The 15,273-nt window shown below is 37.2% G+C and overlaps 1 protein-coding gene across 1 annotated transcript in view; it reads left to right on the forward strand.

The window, feature by feature from the left end:
• The window catches only part of SLCO1A2 (solute carrier organic anion transporter family member 1A2), a 61,600-nt gene that overhangs the window by 21,900 nt on the left and 24,427 nt on the right, over positions 1-15,273 (forward strand). The window contains 6 exon segments of the mRNA XM_032645575.1: positions 3,270-3,376; positions 6,318-6,464; positions 9,096-9,194; positions 9,761-9,979; positions 12,488-12,652; positions 14,188-14,383. Coding sequence (XP_032501466.1) covers positions 3,270-3,376; positions 6,318-6,464; positions 9,096-9,194; positions 9,761-9,979; positions 12,488-12,652; positions 14,188-14,383 — 933 coding nt within the window.

Consider the following 15,273-nt stretch of genomic DNA (forward strand, 5'->3'; position numbering starts at 1 on the left):
AAATTTTCACTCACCATTCTCCTTGGGAATTTGTTCTGCCTCTTTCTTCCATTCAGTTACTTACTTCCTGGGTAGTAATATCTTCTCCTTTCCTTTTCATTCTTACTCTTTTTGTGGAAAATGTCATCTAATAGGTTTCTGAGAAAGTGTGCAAGGAAAGTAATAATTTTAAGACCTTAAACATCGGGAAGTATTCCTATTCTACTCCCATACCCGGTGACAGTTTGGATGGTATAAAATTCTGGTTTGAAGTTTTTTCCCTAGGGATTTTTTTTTTGGGGGTATGCGGGCCTCTCACCGTTGTGGCCTCTCCCGTCGCGGAGCACAGGCTCTGGACGCGCAGGCTCAGCGGCCATGGCTCACGGGCCCAGCCGCTCCGCGGCATGTGGGATCTTCCCGGACCGGGGCACGAACCCGTGTCCCCTGCATCGGCAGGAGGACTCCCAACCACTGCGCCACCAGGGAAGCCCTTCCCTAGGGATTTTGAAGACATCATTTCCAATACTTTCTAGTTTCCGGTGTTACTCTTGAGAAGCCTATACCATTCTAACCCCTGTGACCAGTTTCTTTTCTCTAGGAGCTGTTGGGATTTTCCTTTAAACTCCAGAATTTGAATGCATGGTAATCATGTTGGTATAAATGATCTTCCTTTATCGTGCTAGGTGCCTTCAATCTGGACATTTGTAAAAATTACTTGTATTGTTTCTTTGATAATATCCTCCCTTCTTCCACCCCTCTACTTTCTCTTTCTAGAGCTTCTACTTGTTCTTGAATATTGTTACATCCTGAGTTGAGCTTACAGTTTTCTCATCTTTTCTCTCCAACTTTCTATCTCTTTGCCTTCTTGTTACTTTTAGGGGAGATTTCTAAAGATTTTTTGTTTTTGTTTTTGATGTGGACTATTTTTAAAGTCTTTTATTGAATTTGTTACAATATTGCTTCTGTTTTAGTTTTCTGGGTTTTTTGGCTGCGAGGCACGTGGGATCTTAGCTCCCCAGCCAGGGATGGAACCCGCACTCCCTGCATTGGAAGGCGAAGTCTTAACCGCTGGACTGCTAGGAAAGTCCCTGGGGGAGATTTCTTTATCTTCCAAACCTTTGAATGGATTTCTAACTTTTGCTATCATATTTTTAAGTTTTAAGGACTCTTGTTCTTTGAATGTATCTTTTTAGGGAACATCTCGCTCTTACTTTAAGAATGCAATGTCTTTTCCATCTACATTTGAAGTGTACAGTTTTTTATTTGTTTTGTCTTTGTCTTTATGTTATAGGCTTCCTTCATATATCTGGCGGTCCTTGGTTAGCTATTCATATTTGAGAGAGAGAAATAGCAACAACAAGCTAACCAGAAGTTCTGTGGTACATGTGTAGGACGTGGTTGTTGGAGGGCTTCTTCCCAGCACAGGGACTGGGTGTTTTAGAGATGGCTCAGAACTGTCCATAACCTGTCAGTTAACTCAGGCAGGGATTCTCCAATCTGTTGCCTGAGACATGGCAGCTTGGCTACCAGCCAGGTGGGAGTGGGAGTCTCTTTTATCACTATGTAGATTTTTCTTTTACTTAATATCCCCAGGTATGGCCTCCTATCCTCAATGTGCTTGTTTTGACTCTCTGCAGTCTAAGGCCATGTTCGTTGGGATGGTGGAGGGTGTCTATTCTAAGGGTTTAACTGTTCCTTATACACACTTTAAACCAATCCTCTGATTTTTTGGATCATACCCACTCCCGCCTTTAGAAGTATCTCGTATCCTGCCTGAAACCTTCCAGGGATATGTGGCACGTGTTTGGTTCCTCCCCTGCAGGCACGCACTTAGGCTTGTGTTTCTCATATTTTCTAGTTCAGTGACCACTCATCTCCTTTCCCATTTTCAGAATCTTTATCTTCTTGTCGAATTTTCAAAATCTCTTTCTCCTTGTCAAATCTTCCATTTTCTTTATCCTTGTGGCATTATGCCTTTTCCTTTACTATTTTATAATCCATCAACTGTCATTTTGCTGAAGTTTGGGGGATGAATGAACGTTGAATGAGTTATTGGGGTTTAGTGGATAAGTTAAATGAAAATGATACGTTATCTTCTCAGGTATTTCTGAAGGGATCAGAAGTGTTCAGGCAAAGAGTTTTTACTGTCCTTTTAGTTCCTATCCTGTCCAAGACAACATCAAGTAATATTCAGCTATTATTTACATTTCTTTCCACTCTCTGCCAAAGGTGTTATTTTTTTTGTCTGAAGCTGACAAGTCTCATGGGATCATGGGTATGGAGAGAGAAGCCTTTGTCCACAGTTCACAGCCACTCTGTGACCATGACTGGACAATTGTTCAAAGGGGAAGGCATTTTGACCCTTTTTATTATGTTCTATAGCATAGAAATCAGAACTATCAGTGACATACAAGCATAGCACTCTTTAGCTCATTTGGAACTCGGAAGGGCAAGGTTGTCTGTGTGTGTGTGTGTGTGTGTGTGTGTGTGTGTGTGTGTGTTTTGTTTTGTTTTGTTTTTGGATTTCTCTTATCTACTAGAAATATAGAAACCAGTCCAGCATAATTTCTACCACAGAGAGACTTAGCTGGACATATTTTCTTCCATTATTGCAGCTTATAATATACTTTCTGAGAAAGGGCATGGGATCTTGTGGTAATTTGCCTAAGATAATATGGTCACAGTGTATTAACCCTTTTGTCCTTATGAGAAGAGAAAAACTCATTACGTTGCACTGTCACAGTGTTTGAATCTCCAAAGGTCTCTCATTATGATGGGCAAATATTTTGTTTTTCTTGGGGATCGATGAATGCATGAAAGGATTACTGTTTGAATTCTCAGAAAGTGGGGTATATTTTTTACGAGCAAACCTCAGAGGATCCAAAGTTGGAAGCTTGTTTGTTGTGTTGTTTTTCCTCCCAAAGCTTTATCTTCTTTATTATACTTCGTAGAGTCTATTATTTTTCTTCCTTTTAGTTCCTTATCCACAGCAATTATTTCCAGGAAATGATCACCTAAAAACCACAAAGCATTGATGTTAGGTAATCTAAAGGATAGACCATACATATGCAGATAATTGAAAGCTGGCTGTCAACGAATGGCACGTTTTCGTGAGTGGCAAGTTCTTTTTGATGATAGCAATCTATGATGACTGGGTGGCAAAGCTGAAAAGACATCTGCTTTCCTGGGTTTGGATGTTGTATCTTAAGTGAAGCAGGAGCATCTTCACAATGCTCACATTGTCCTCATTGGCTCCTTAACACAAATGTGTTTTCCCTGTGTTCATACAGATATGAATATGAATCTACAGTTTCAGTTTCTGGTAATTTGTCCTCAAACAGTTTCTTGTGTATGGAAAACAGAACCCAGAGTTTCAAACCAACAGAAGATCCATCAGGTTGTCTGCTTCATTTTATTACTTTAGTTAATTTGTAACTGAACACTTTCTGTGGAGGGTCTTTGAATGAGTTATTGGGTTTGGTTAAGTAAGGTAGAGGAACAAAAAGATATTTTTTCCCCTCTAAAGGATTTTAGAGGGGATCATGGAGGAGAATAAGGAAGAGGAATGGCTAATAATAGAAAACGTAATGCCTCTTATATTTGAATATACCTATTAAGACTGCCTTGTCTTTTTTTTTTTTTTTTTTTTTTGTGGTACGCGGGCCTCTCACTGTTGTGGCCTCTCCCGTTGCGCAGCACAGGCTCCGGACGCGCAGGCTCAGTGGCCATGGCTCACGGGCCCTGCCGCTTCGTGGCATGTGGGATCTTCACGGACCGGGGCACGAACCCGTGTCCCCTGCATGGGCAGGCGGACTCTCAACCACTGCGCCACCAGGGAATCCCGCCTTGTCTGTTCTTTAAAATGGTTATTTAAAAATCAGTCAAAGACATCCACCCAAGGGCCACTGTAAAATTAATTCCTTAGAGGAAAACATCTTAGAAGGATGGGTTTATACTGATGATTTGGTCTATACAATTATCTAAATAGGAAACAGAGGTAGAAACAAAGTTCAAAAGATTTGTGTTATATTATTGATATTCTATAGCAGAGAAAGCAGGCAAATATGCTATAGTTCTGAATACTCTAGTCTCTTTCTACTGAACTAGGAACTTGTCTTTTTTGCCCAGTTGTCCCTCTTTACCAGAGACTACTTCCTAATCCAGCACGATAGTGTACAATAATGGTGTTTCTTCCAGGTTCTTGCAGTCCCAGGCACCAGCATACCTGCCTCTGCCCCTTCATGTGCTAAAGGACCTGTATAATCTGGTGATACTTAGTCTATAGGTGACCCTGTTAATTTACCTCAGACCAGAACTTCTTTTCCTGTGATGGGCACATTTTCAGGCTGGATTCATATTAGTGGAAGTTACGGTGGTTCCTTAGGCTGGGAATTTCACCGCCAGCATGGGATAAGAGGGAATCAAAATAGTTCAAATGAGTATAAGAATAGCTGTCTCAGAAACTCTAAATCAAAGGAACCCCCTGGGGAAGCAAAAGAAAACAGTGACATCAGCAATAGCCCGCGTTCTCTCCTTGAGTTGGCTTTTGCCAAAGAATGACTCAGGTCCTGTTTCCTATTTTTCCTAATGTGCATTGTAGTAGATAAACAAAACCTTCCCAGTGGGTGTATCTCCAGGGAAATGTGTTGATTCCTTAATCACCTGGTATTTTCAGTTTTGCCCTAGAGGAAACCTGGAGTTTGCCTATGATCTATAGACATAAACATTGTGCTCATCATAGATAAAAATATGAATACCCAGCAACGGAGACTATGATTTTCTGGACTGGGAATGACTGAGAGATAGCCTCACAAGAAAGTTTGAGACTCAGCTGTGTTCAGGACCCTCACATCTGTGGGTGGCACAGTTTACTAATCATCGGGAAAATGCAAATCAAAAACCACAATGAGATATTATCTTACACCTGCCAGAATGGCTGTCCTTATAAAGGTAACAAATAACAAATATTGGTGAGGATGTAGAGAAAAGGGAACACTTGTACGCTGCTGATGGGAATCTAAATTGGTGCAGCCAGTATGAAAAACAGTATGGAGGCTCCTCAAAAGATTAAAAATAGAACTACCACAGGATCTAGCAATTCTACTCCTGGATATATATATACATATATGAAAAAACCAAAAACACTAATTCAAAAAGATACATGCACCCCAATGTTCATAGTAGCATTATCTACAATAGCCAAGATATGGAAGCAACCTAAGTGTGCATCAACAGATAAATGGATAAAGAAGACGTGGTGAATACATACACAGTGGAATATATTACTCAGCCGCAGAAAAGAATGAAATTTTGCCATTTGCAACAACCTGGATGGACCGGGAGGGTATTGTGTTTAGTGAAATAAGTGAGAAAAAGAGAAATACTGTATGTTTTGACTTATATGTTGAATCTAAAAAATGAAACAAATGAATAATATAAGAGAACAGAAACAGACTCATACATGCAGAGAACAAACTAGTGATTACCAATGGGGAGAAGGGTGGGACGAGGGGGGGAAAACAGGAGGAGGGGATTAAGAGGTACAAACTACTAGGTATAAAATAAATAAAAGGATGTAATGTACAACACAGGGAATGTTGCCAATGTTTTATAATAACTTTATATGGAGTATAATCTATAAAAATATCAAATTACTATGTTGTACACATGAAACTAATATAGTATTGTTAGTCACTGTACTTCAATTTTAAAAAGTTATTTGGTGATCACAGTATACAGTGGGCTCTATAGAGAAAATGTGATTACTACTCAGTTAAATATTTTTTATTTCTATAAAGTAATTAGAACTGTAGAGAATTCAAAACTCAGTGAGCCTCTTACATAAATCTTATAAATATAGTCTCAATTCTAGGGAGAGATATTTGTGTTTTTTCCTCTCCCCAAAGTTAGTATATATATTGGGTAGCACTTATAACAGCTAACTAAGTTTAGTAGTTGCTGGTAAACTAACTCTCTGGAGGGAAAAAAAAGCCTTGGTTTTTAGTGTTTGTCAGTTTCTGTGGTATAAATACTCTCATCAAACTACCAGCATGTTATCACTAAATACTGAATTGGGAAGAGATGTATATACTCATCTCTCCCCAGCCAGTAGGAACTGGCTCCAGCGTACCACTTATTGTTGGCCATACGTAAGTACTCTGTCAGAAAGTGCAAAAGGGGTGGCCCAGTGAGTCATTGCTGGCATAGTAAATTGTTGGCAAGGTGCCATGGTCACATAAGAACTGTGAAATGCTTACCTACCAAAAACTTAGAATTAAGTATTGCTAATATTTCACTACCAAAACACTAATGTAATGTCTTTTTTTCTTTTAATGCAGAATGTGTGAAGGAAGTTAAATCATTAATGTGGGTGTATGTACTAGTTGGAAATATTATACGTGGAATTGGTGAGACTCCCATCATGCCTTTGGGTATTTCCTACATAGAGGATTTTGCCAAATCTGAAAACTCTCCTTTATATATTGGTGAGTTGGAAAATCTGCCTTAGCCTCTTTTCAGGACAGTAAGCTCCTTGAGCATAGATATTAGTTATTTATTTGGATGCTTAGTGATGAACAGAAGAGTGCTTTGGCACAACTGGCCCTCATTTAAAGTTTGTTGAATGGAGCAATTATGGGCTGACTCCAAATAAGCCACTTTGCTAAACCTGCTTTTCACTATTGAAAATGCCATTAATCTAGTGTCCCTGGAGTTCTATTTGACTCCTCCATTTGCTGGGCACCACTCTATACCCAATCTGTTAAGAGATTTAGCAATGTTTTCTTCAAAATGTCTCATATTCAAAACCTTTCTCACTATTTTCATTACTTCTGTTTTTGTTCAGGTCTTCATCACTTCATGTATATGTTATTATAATTTCTATATTGGTCATTTTATCTGTAGTATTTATAATCAATTTCTTATAAAAATTCTTGCAGTATAATTTTTCTTAACTATTTTAAATATCTTCTCTTTAATGTTGATGAAACTTACTGACTCTGTCTATTAAATATGAGCTCTTTACTTATTACTAGCTCTACACTCAGTTTATCTATTTAGTTTCCTATATAGTTTCTCTTTATCACAATTTCTTTAGAATAGCCAGGCTGTTTCATATTTTTCACAAATATCTGTCTTCATAATTTTGGTAATGTTTCCTGAAAATTCATTTTCTAAAATCTATCAGTATCTCCCACAATAGGCAACTTAAGATCCACCTTGTATGTTGTCTTACAATCTCCTGAATATTCTTAATTTATTATGCATAACTTGCTTATATTCCTTAGTTACTCCATCTGTTGTTGGTTATAAAATCATAACTTTGAGTACAGGGACATTTTTCTGTTAAAGTAGAAATATCTTTTTAAAACCAGAAAAGTCAAAGTGGGTGAGAGAAGATAGTAACAGAGCTACATGTAATGAGGAGATTAAAATATTTAGGAATGATTATCCCAAGCAATTTTGGGTGATTTTGATGACTCACTGATTTTGCAATAACCTTTTTCAGTGTTTTTCTATTCAGTCTTTGAAATCCATTCACATACTTATATTGAAAGATTACAGAATGCTCACCTGCAATAAATTAGCAAACACCTTGTTAAAATATGTGTTTCTTTTTTCAACAAATATTAGGGTAGAAACAATGGATAATCTCTACATGTATTAAGATGAATAAGACATTGTCCATATAAAGTTTAGTATATAAATAACTACATAATTATATATCAATAAAATCTGATAAATGTGTATAATTAAATTTGAAAATCGAAGTAATAATTATTAATAATCCGTGTATAATTAAATAATTATAAGTCAATTAACTATACATCAAGAAAACAATTCCATGTATGGCTCTGGAGTTTAGGAGAGAACATAAAAGCTGGACATGAAATTTAAGAATCATCTATACAGAGACAAAAAATAAAATCAAGAGGGAGAAATGAGGTTGCCATAGGAGGTCAGATGCTACATAGTGAGGAGCCCTAGGATAAAATACTAGGGAATACTTCTACTTAAGTGAATAGAGTAAGAGGAAGAAAACTCAAAGAAGGGGTAGTCATAAGGTACAAGACTGAGACAATAAATGAATGTATAGTTTTGTATCAAGTGGTAGATTTGGGAGTGAAGCTTTCCTGAGGAATATGCCACAAGATATTTATCATAACATAGCATTTCTTTAAAAATCCTCCAAAAATATGACTGTGGAAGGCAACAAAAGAATTTTGCTCTATACTGTGACTTTCTTAATAGTAAGATCCCAGCTGTAATACTGAAGGAACCACAGAATCAAAATATCCACCCATGATACAGTAGTGATAATTCTATTCCAATACCGGACACAGTAATAGTTTACTCACAAGACACAACAAAACTCACCGAAAAAGGCCATCACTTTAACCAGTCTCTAGTACCACAAGAGAAAATGGCTTTGAATCATAATAGGGACAGTCCCACTAATCTCATCTTTTTTTTTTTTTTTTTTTTGCGGTACGCGGGCCTCTCACTGTTGTGGCCTCTCCCGTTGCGGAGCACAGGCTCCGGACGCGCAGGCTCAGCGACCATGGCTCACGGGCCCAGCCGCTTCACGGCATGTGGGATCTTCCCGGACCGGGGCACGAACCCGTGTCCCCTGCATCGGCAGGCGGACTCTCAACCACTGCGCCACCAGGGAAGCCCCATAGAATTTAAAGGTTCCCATTTCCTTAGTTTTATTTCAAAATTATTATTAAGGAATGAAGTCATACATACACACTGATAATTTAAGTAAGTTAGTCTTTCATAAGAGAAAAGGAATATTTTCATCTTCAAGGAGGGCGTTTGCACACAATATGGTCACCCTGCTGCAGCCAGTTGCTTCTAACTGCAGATCTTTACCTGTAACCGAGTGTGAAAGAGAATTTGGAGGCTTAGAGAAAGTGACTTCAAATTAGGAGGCTCCTGTTTCAACATTTAAACAAACATCCTTGTTACTTATACATATACCAAGTTTAATTTTCCTATAGATTGAACACATAAGGCAAAAATATCTAAGGTAAAAACAATTCAATCTTCAGATTCTTCATGGGATTAGAACTCTTTATGTGTGTGTATAACTTTATATCTTCCTTTATTTTTAGGGTTTATAGAAACAGGAGCTATCATTGGTCCTTTGATTGGACTTTCGTTAGCGTCATTCTGTGCAAATGTTTATGTTGACACTGGATCGGTGAACACAGGTAACTCCATAAAATCTATTTATACAGTGTCTAAAGTACACAAAGCATCGTCAGGTATGTTATCACATTTAATTGTTACTTTATCTGACCCTCAGTTAGATAGAATCTCCACTTTCCAGGTGACCAAATTGAAGTTGAGGAGTTTAAATAATTTTCAATATTTCAAACCAGTGAGGAGAGCAAGATACAGTGCTGATCTTCTGACTCAAAATCCAGTGCTCTTTCTACTGCACTAATCATATTTCTTGTTTTCAAAAGATTTAAGCACATAGGTTTGAATTCTTTTTAAATCAAGCAATCATTTGAGGATAGTGAAATAGAACTTGTAGCTCTTTAATATGTGCCTATTTATAAATTCCTTACATGATAGGACAGATAGTCAAACGAGCTTATTGCTAGACAGTATTGTAACACCACATATTTTCAGACAAGTTTTATCAGTGTCTGAATTATATGCAAATTCTGTACTTGGATAGAACCTGACAATTATAATTGTAATAATTTTCTGTAGTTCATAAAGGAAATAATGACTCAAGCTAATAAAAATTGTGTGTATCTCTTTACAGATGATCTGACCATAACTCCCACTGATACTCGTTGGGTTGGTGCATGGTGGTTTGGCTTTTTGGTTTGTGCAGGAGTGAATGTGCTTACTGCCATTCCTTTTTTCGTTTTGCCCAAAACGCTTCCAAAGGAAGGACTAGAGGATATTGCTGAGACCGTTAAAAATGACAAAGAAGAGAAACAAAGTGAAGTCAGGAAGAAAAGGGTTGGAATCACTAAAGGCAAATATAAACATCTTATATTTTACAATTTACTTTTTATTTTCTATAGTCATGTCTGTATCTTAGTCTATTACAATATGCTAGGCTGAGTTAAAACAATTTGTCACTGACAGTCAACAGTCAATAATGTCTAGCTCTGCTACTACAATAATGTTTTCCCATGCTACCACATGGAAGTGAATGATATAGTTTAGAACCTGACTTAGATCAGCATTTATATAAAATTTTATGTCAATCTGGGTACTCAATAAATAAATAAATTAGGTCCCATCTGCCTTAAAAAATTTATTTTACAGAGAGCATAGGTCTAATTAAAAATGAAACTCAAACCAAGAACAAAAGGAGGAAAAAATATATGCTGATCCAAATAAGCACCATATAGGTCTGAAACCAAAAGTATTAGCTGAGCTGTGAGCTTCTTGGAAGTTAAGGCAGAAAAGAAAAAAGGCACCTCAATTATAGGTCATATAATTATCTATATTTGAGAGTGGAAAGGATAACAATTCTTAAAGAGAAATTGTTGCCCAAGTAACAAGTTGTAAAAAAAAGAAAAAATTATATGATGTGCAATACAGGTGATATTGAGTCACATAGTTGTTTTCCAGCAAATTCAGAAGCATATTTCATGTAACAGGTTTTTTTTTTTTGGTATAGATCCTCAATAAAACTCAAAGTATAATTTACAGAAGGTGTATCTATGGGAAACTAAGTAAGATAATCTATGTATAGTATTCAGGAATACTGGTTCTCAAACTTGGCCACATATTGGAATCACCTAGGGAATTTTTAAAATTACTGATGCATGGAAATTTTGTAGTATTACCCAGAGGTCTGATTTAATTAGTATAAGGTATGGCCTGGGCCTTGGAATTCTTAAAGAGTGTCCATTTGGAAGGTGGTGGGGGGCTTAGTTTCCTTACCTCAAAGATAGGGATAAAATACTATTTATTATTATAAAGTTGTTGGGTGAAGGTAAAAGGAGTTCTGACACATATTACTATTATTACTGCTTACTAGTATTATTATTGTTGATGTTGCCACTTCTACCGTCACCCGTAAATTATAATATCAATTTGCACAGAATTTTTAGCAGTTACAAATTCACTTAAACCACAATTGAACATAATTTAATACTTCTCATATCATTAGGAGCCAATTCAGAATCTTACAAATTCTCAGAGTCCTTACGATTATATTCACAACACTTGTCAAAGGGCCGGTATGGACTGGTAGGGAATTTTAACACAGAATATCATTTATAGTCTGCAAGATAAACTAGGAAAGGGCTTAACTTAGTATATGACATCTAGAAAAGAAATTGAAACTACTGAGACTCATCTATTAGGACAGTATGTCAACAAACATGTGTGACTTCAAAAGCTCCAAAGAGCTGTGAACACAAGTCACTTCTCTGCCATGTACTTTATTCATAAATATGAATTCTGCAACTAGAATTCATTTCTTTGCATTAAACTATGCTTCCTCCTCTTCCAGGTTGTTTACTGATTGATACTTTGCTAGACTGGATTTTAGGCTGTTTATTAAGCAAACCAGAATAATACACAATAAGTAAGGAAATCAAGGCAGACAACATGAAGATAGGAAAAGTGAAAAGAAACTATAAGTGAGACTTTGACCCAAAATGGAGACAGTGTGACCTAGAACATTTGCTAGAGCTGGCCACAAATTTGGCTCTGAGCTTTGTCTGTCCACACAAACAGGAAAACATTCGGTTAACTCATTCACATGGTCTTTAATATATAGCAAATGAATCAGGATCTCAGGGAGCGAGACCTCAGGAAGCAAAGAAATGCCTAGTACTTGAGAAAATTTATATGTCATGAATTTCCACATCTAACTACATTTTAAATGTTCAGGAATGATTAATCAATATGTGAGTGTGAACTTCTTTATCAAATTGTTTTCCTTCCTGGCTTTAGAGGACAGAACAGGAGAACAAGCATCTTTCATTCTAGATGATCTCTAGAGAAGAGAGGATATTAGTACAAGTAAAAGAGAAGGATAGGGCTTCCCTGGTGGCGCAGTGGTTGAGAGTCTGCCTGCCGATGCAGGGGACACGGGTTCGTGCCCCGGTCTGGGAAGATCCCACGTGCCACGGAGCGGCTGGGCCCGTGAGCCATGGCCACTGAGCCTGTGCGTCCGGAGCCTGTGCTCTGCAACGGGAGAAGATAAGAAAGAAATGGTGTGAACTCGGACAATGTTTTTGTCATGTAATAGTTATACTTTTTCCTTAAGACATGTTAGTAACTTAGTGAAGGCAAAACGACTGTGTTCTGATCCCTTCCCACTCAGCTGCCTCACTGTCTTGCAGAAGCTACCAAAACAAGATACAACTTTAGCTTTCAAGGGGCAAAAAGAATCAAGAAACACAAGTGCATTATAAAACAGGAAAACATACTTTAGAGGGGAGGTTGATGTTTCAGAAAAAGTCAATCATAAAATGCAAAGCCAAGTTTGTATGACACTGTTGTCATCCTTTCCTTTCAGATTTTTTACCATTCATGAAAAGTCTTTTGTGCAACCCAGTTTACATGCTTTTCATACTAATAAGTGTGCTGCAATTCAATGCATTTGTCAATATGATCTCCTTCATGCCTAAATATCTGGAACAGCACTATGGAAAATCAGCTTCAGATGCAATCTTTCTCATTGGTATGTTTGTTCTTCTCTGCAATTGTAGCCCACCTTTTTTCCCATGAAATGGTGAACAGTGTGATGATGGGTCTAGGAAACTCCTCAATTGAAATCTGTTAGGATATTTTTGCCCCTGGTAATATCCCCCCGTCTGCTCTCCAGGGAAATCAAGAGAGGGTAAGGAAGAAAAGAAGCCAGAAAATCCTGGTTTTCTTCTTTCTTTGGCTCTTTTTGTAGTCAGAATGCAAATCTGAAATATTTGTGGAAAGTTTAGGGAATGTACAAGTTAGATACAATTTTCAGATTGGTAATTCATTTATGTAAAAAAGAAGACAGAGTTAACTCATCAGGAATTTTGTTTCACATCCAGGTTTTACTTTTTTGGCTCCAATTCATGAATTCCGTGGTTTCTAATTTAGTTCCCTGGCTCCCCGGTGTTTTGAGATGTCTCTGCAGCCCATACATTCTGATTTTCCTGCAACCACACTAACCTCGGTGGTTCTACTCCACCCTGAGTTTCTCCTGGGATCTTTTTTACTGTTTTGAAAAGAGAATTTCCAGATTACATGTACCCACATCACCTAGAGTGTTTTTTTTGCGGTACGCGGGCCTCTCACTGCTGTGGCCTCTCCCGTTGCGGAGCACAGGCTCCAGACGCGCAGGCTCTCTGGCCATGGCTCACGGGCCCAGCCGCTCCGCGGCATGTGGGATCTTCCCAGACCGGGGCACGAACCCGTGTCCCCTGCATCGGCAGGCGGACATCTCAACCACTGCGCCACCAGGGAAGCCCCACCTAGAGTGTTTGTTAAAAGTTCAGATACCTGCGACCCATCTCAAATATACTAAATTAGACTCTCTGGAATGGGACTTGAGAATGGATATTAAACAAACTCTCCCAAGAGTGTGATTCAGTGAACAGACCCTGGCACTGTAAGGATGAAACCTAGGGCTGTCTTTTCCCTTTTTTTGGGGGGAGAATTGGGGGAGGGAGAGTGCTAGTCAGTAGCAGCAAGACATGAAATGTAAAGATACTTGACATCACAGGCTCAGCAAAGTGCCTCTAAAATACCTTGAGCTGAGTTAAATTCTTAACAATCAGAGTGGGAATAAAAAGCTGCAGAATCATACAAATCATTCTATGTATGATTATATAATACTGAATATGTTATATACAAATCATTATATATATAATCCCACCCAAAAGAATGGAAAGCAATAAATGACTGGTCAACTTTGACTTGTCACTTCCACCTAGATCCTAAGAAAAGAGATATAGACCTTGATCCCTGCATACAAGAAATTTACAACTTACTGCTATTAATTAAATGAATGACAATGATAACAGTCTTCCAAAATATATTTCAATGTTGTGGGGCATTTAAAAATCTCTCTGTATGTAATACATAACTTAGTGGGGATAAATTTAAATTAGCCTTCTTCACTATGAGTTGGACCTAAATGGTTTTTTATGTGAGACATATTAGATAAATGTGTTATCATATTTTTTCCTTTGCTAAGTCACTTTGTACATAATATTTTACTTGCATTTATAGGTATCTATAACTTACCTCCAATATGCATTGGATATATAGTTGGTGGTTTAATTATGAAGAAGTTCAAAATTACTGTCATACAAGCTGCCCACATAGGATGTTGGTTATCTTTAATTGAGTACCTTCTCTATTTTTTGTGTTTTCTCATGATCTGTGATAATTCTTCAGTTGCTGGCATAACCACCTCTTATGAAAGGTATGTTGTTTTCTAATGAATGTCATACTCTATCAAAAGTTAATAACATATTTTCTACAGTGATTACTCATGACCAGATTATTTGCTAATTGGAGTTAATGGCAGGAATTTGTGGTCTTTCTCCATCTTATTAAAGAGGTTGGGAATATATCACAGAGTTAGTGAGCTTATGATTGCGTGTGTGTGTGTGTGTGTGTGTGTGTGTGTGTGTGTTTGTCTTTGTGATATCGTAGTAGATAGTAAAATGAATATCACAGAAACTAGTTATGGTTTTAGGTTGTATTAGGATGTGTTATTCATACATTTTATACAACCATAAATAGGTAAAATTAAGAGTTGACTATACAGTCTCAATCACCTTTATATGGTTCCACGATGGGCTTAAATTTAATGTAACTGAATCCTAATACATGATATATCGATGCTTATATAAATTTATATATTTTATTTGTATAGGTATATCTATATCGTTGAATGGTTTTAGATTTGCATTTTGAGGGTTACCTGGGTTCACAGGAAGGTTTTGCATAGTGATATGAATTTTTAAAAGTCATTTGTAGGACATATCTAGATAATGGAGTGATTAGCTGAAATGAAGAGCATTCTGAAATGATCCCTTTAAAATTACCAAGGACTATACAATTGGAATAATATTAAATATATAATCATAAAAGTAATTTTATATATTATCTTATTTGAGTCTTGCAAATTCCATTTAAGATAGCTGTTGTTATTTCCATTTTACAGATGAAGAATTGAGATTCAGAGAGATTAAATGACAAAGGGAGGTCATGGAAAACCTCTTCAACTCCATCAATGTATAAAAATAGAATTTAAAATTGGTAAAATCTTAAAGATTATCTCCATCTCCAATTATCCTGATTCCCAGA

This window comes from Phocoena sinus, chromosome 10 (assembly GCF_008692025.1).
Source record: "Phocoena sinus isolate mPhoSin1 chromosome 10, mPhoSin1.pri, whole genome shotgun sequence".
NCBI classification, from domain to species: Eukaryota; Metazoa; Chordata; class Mammalia; order Artiodactyla; family Phocoenidae; genus Phocoena; species Phocoena sinus.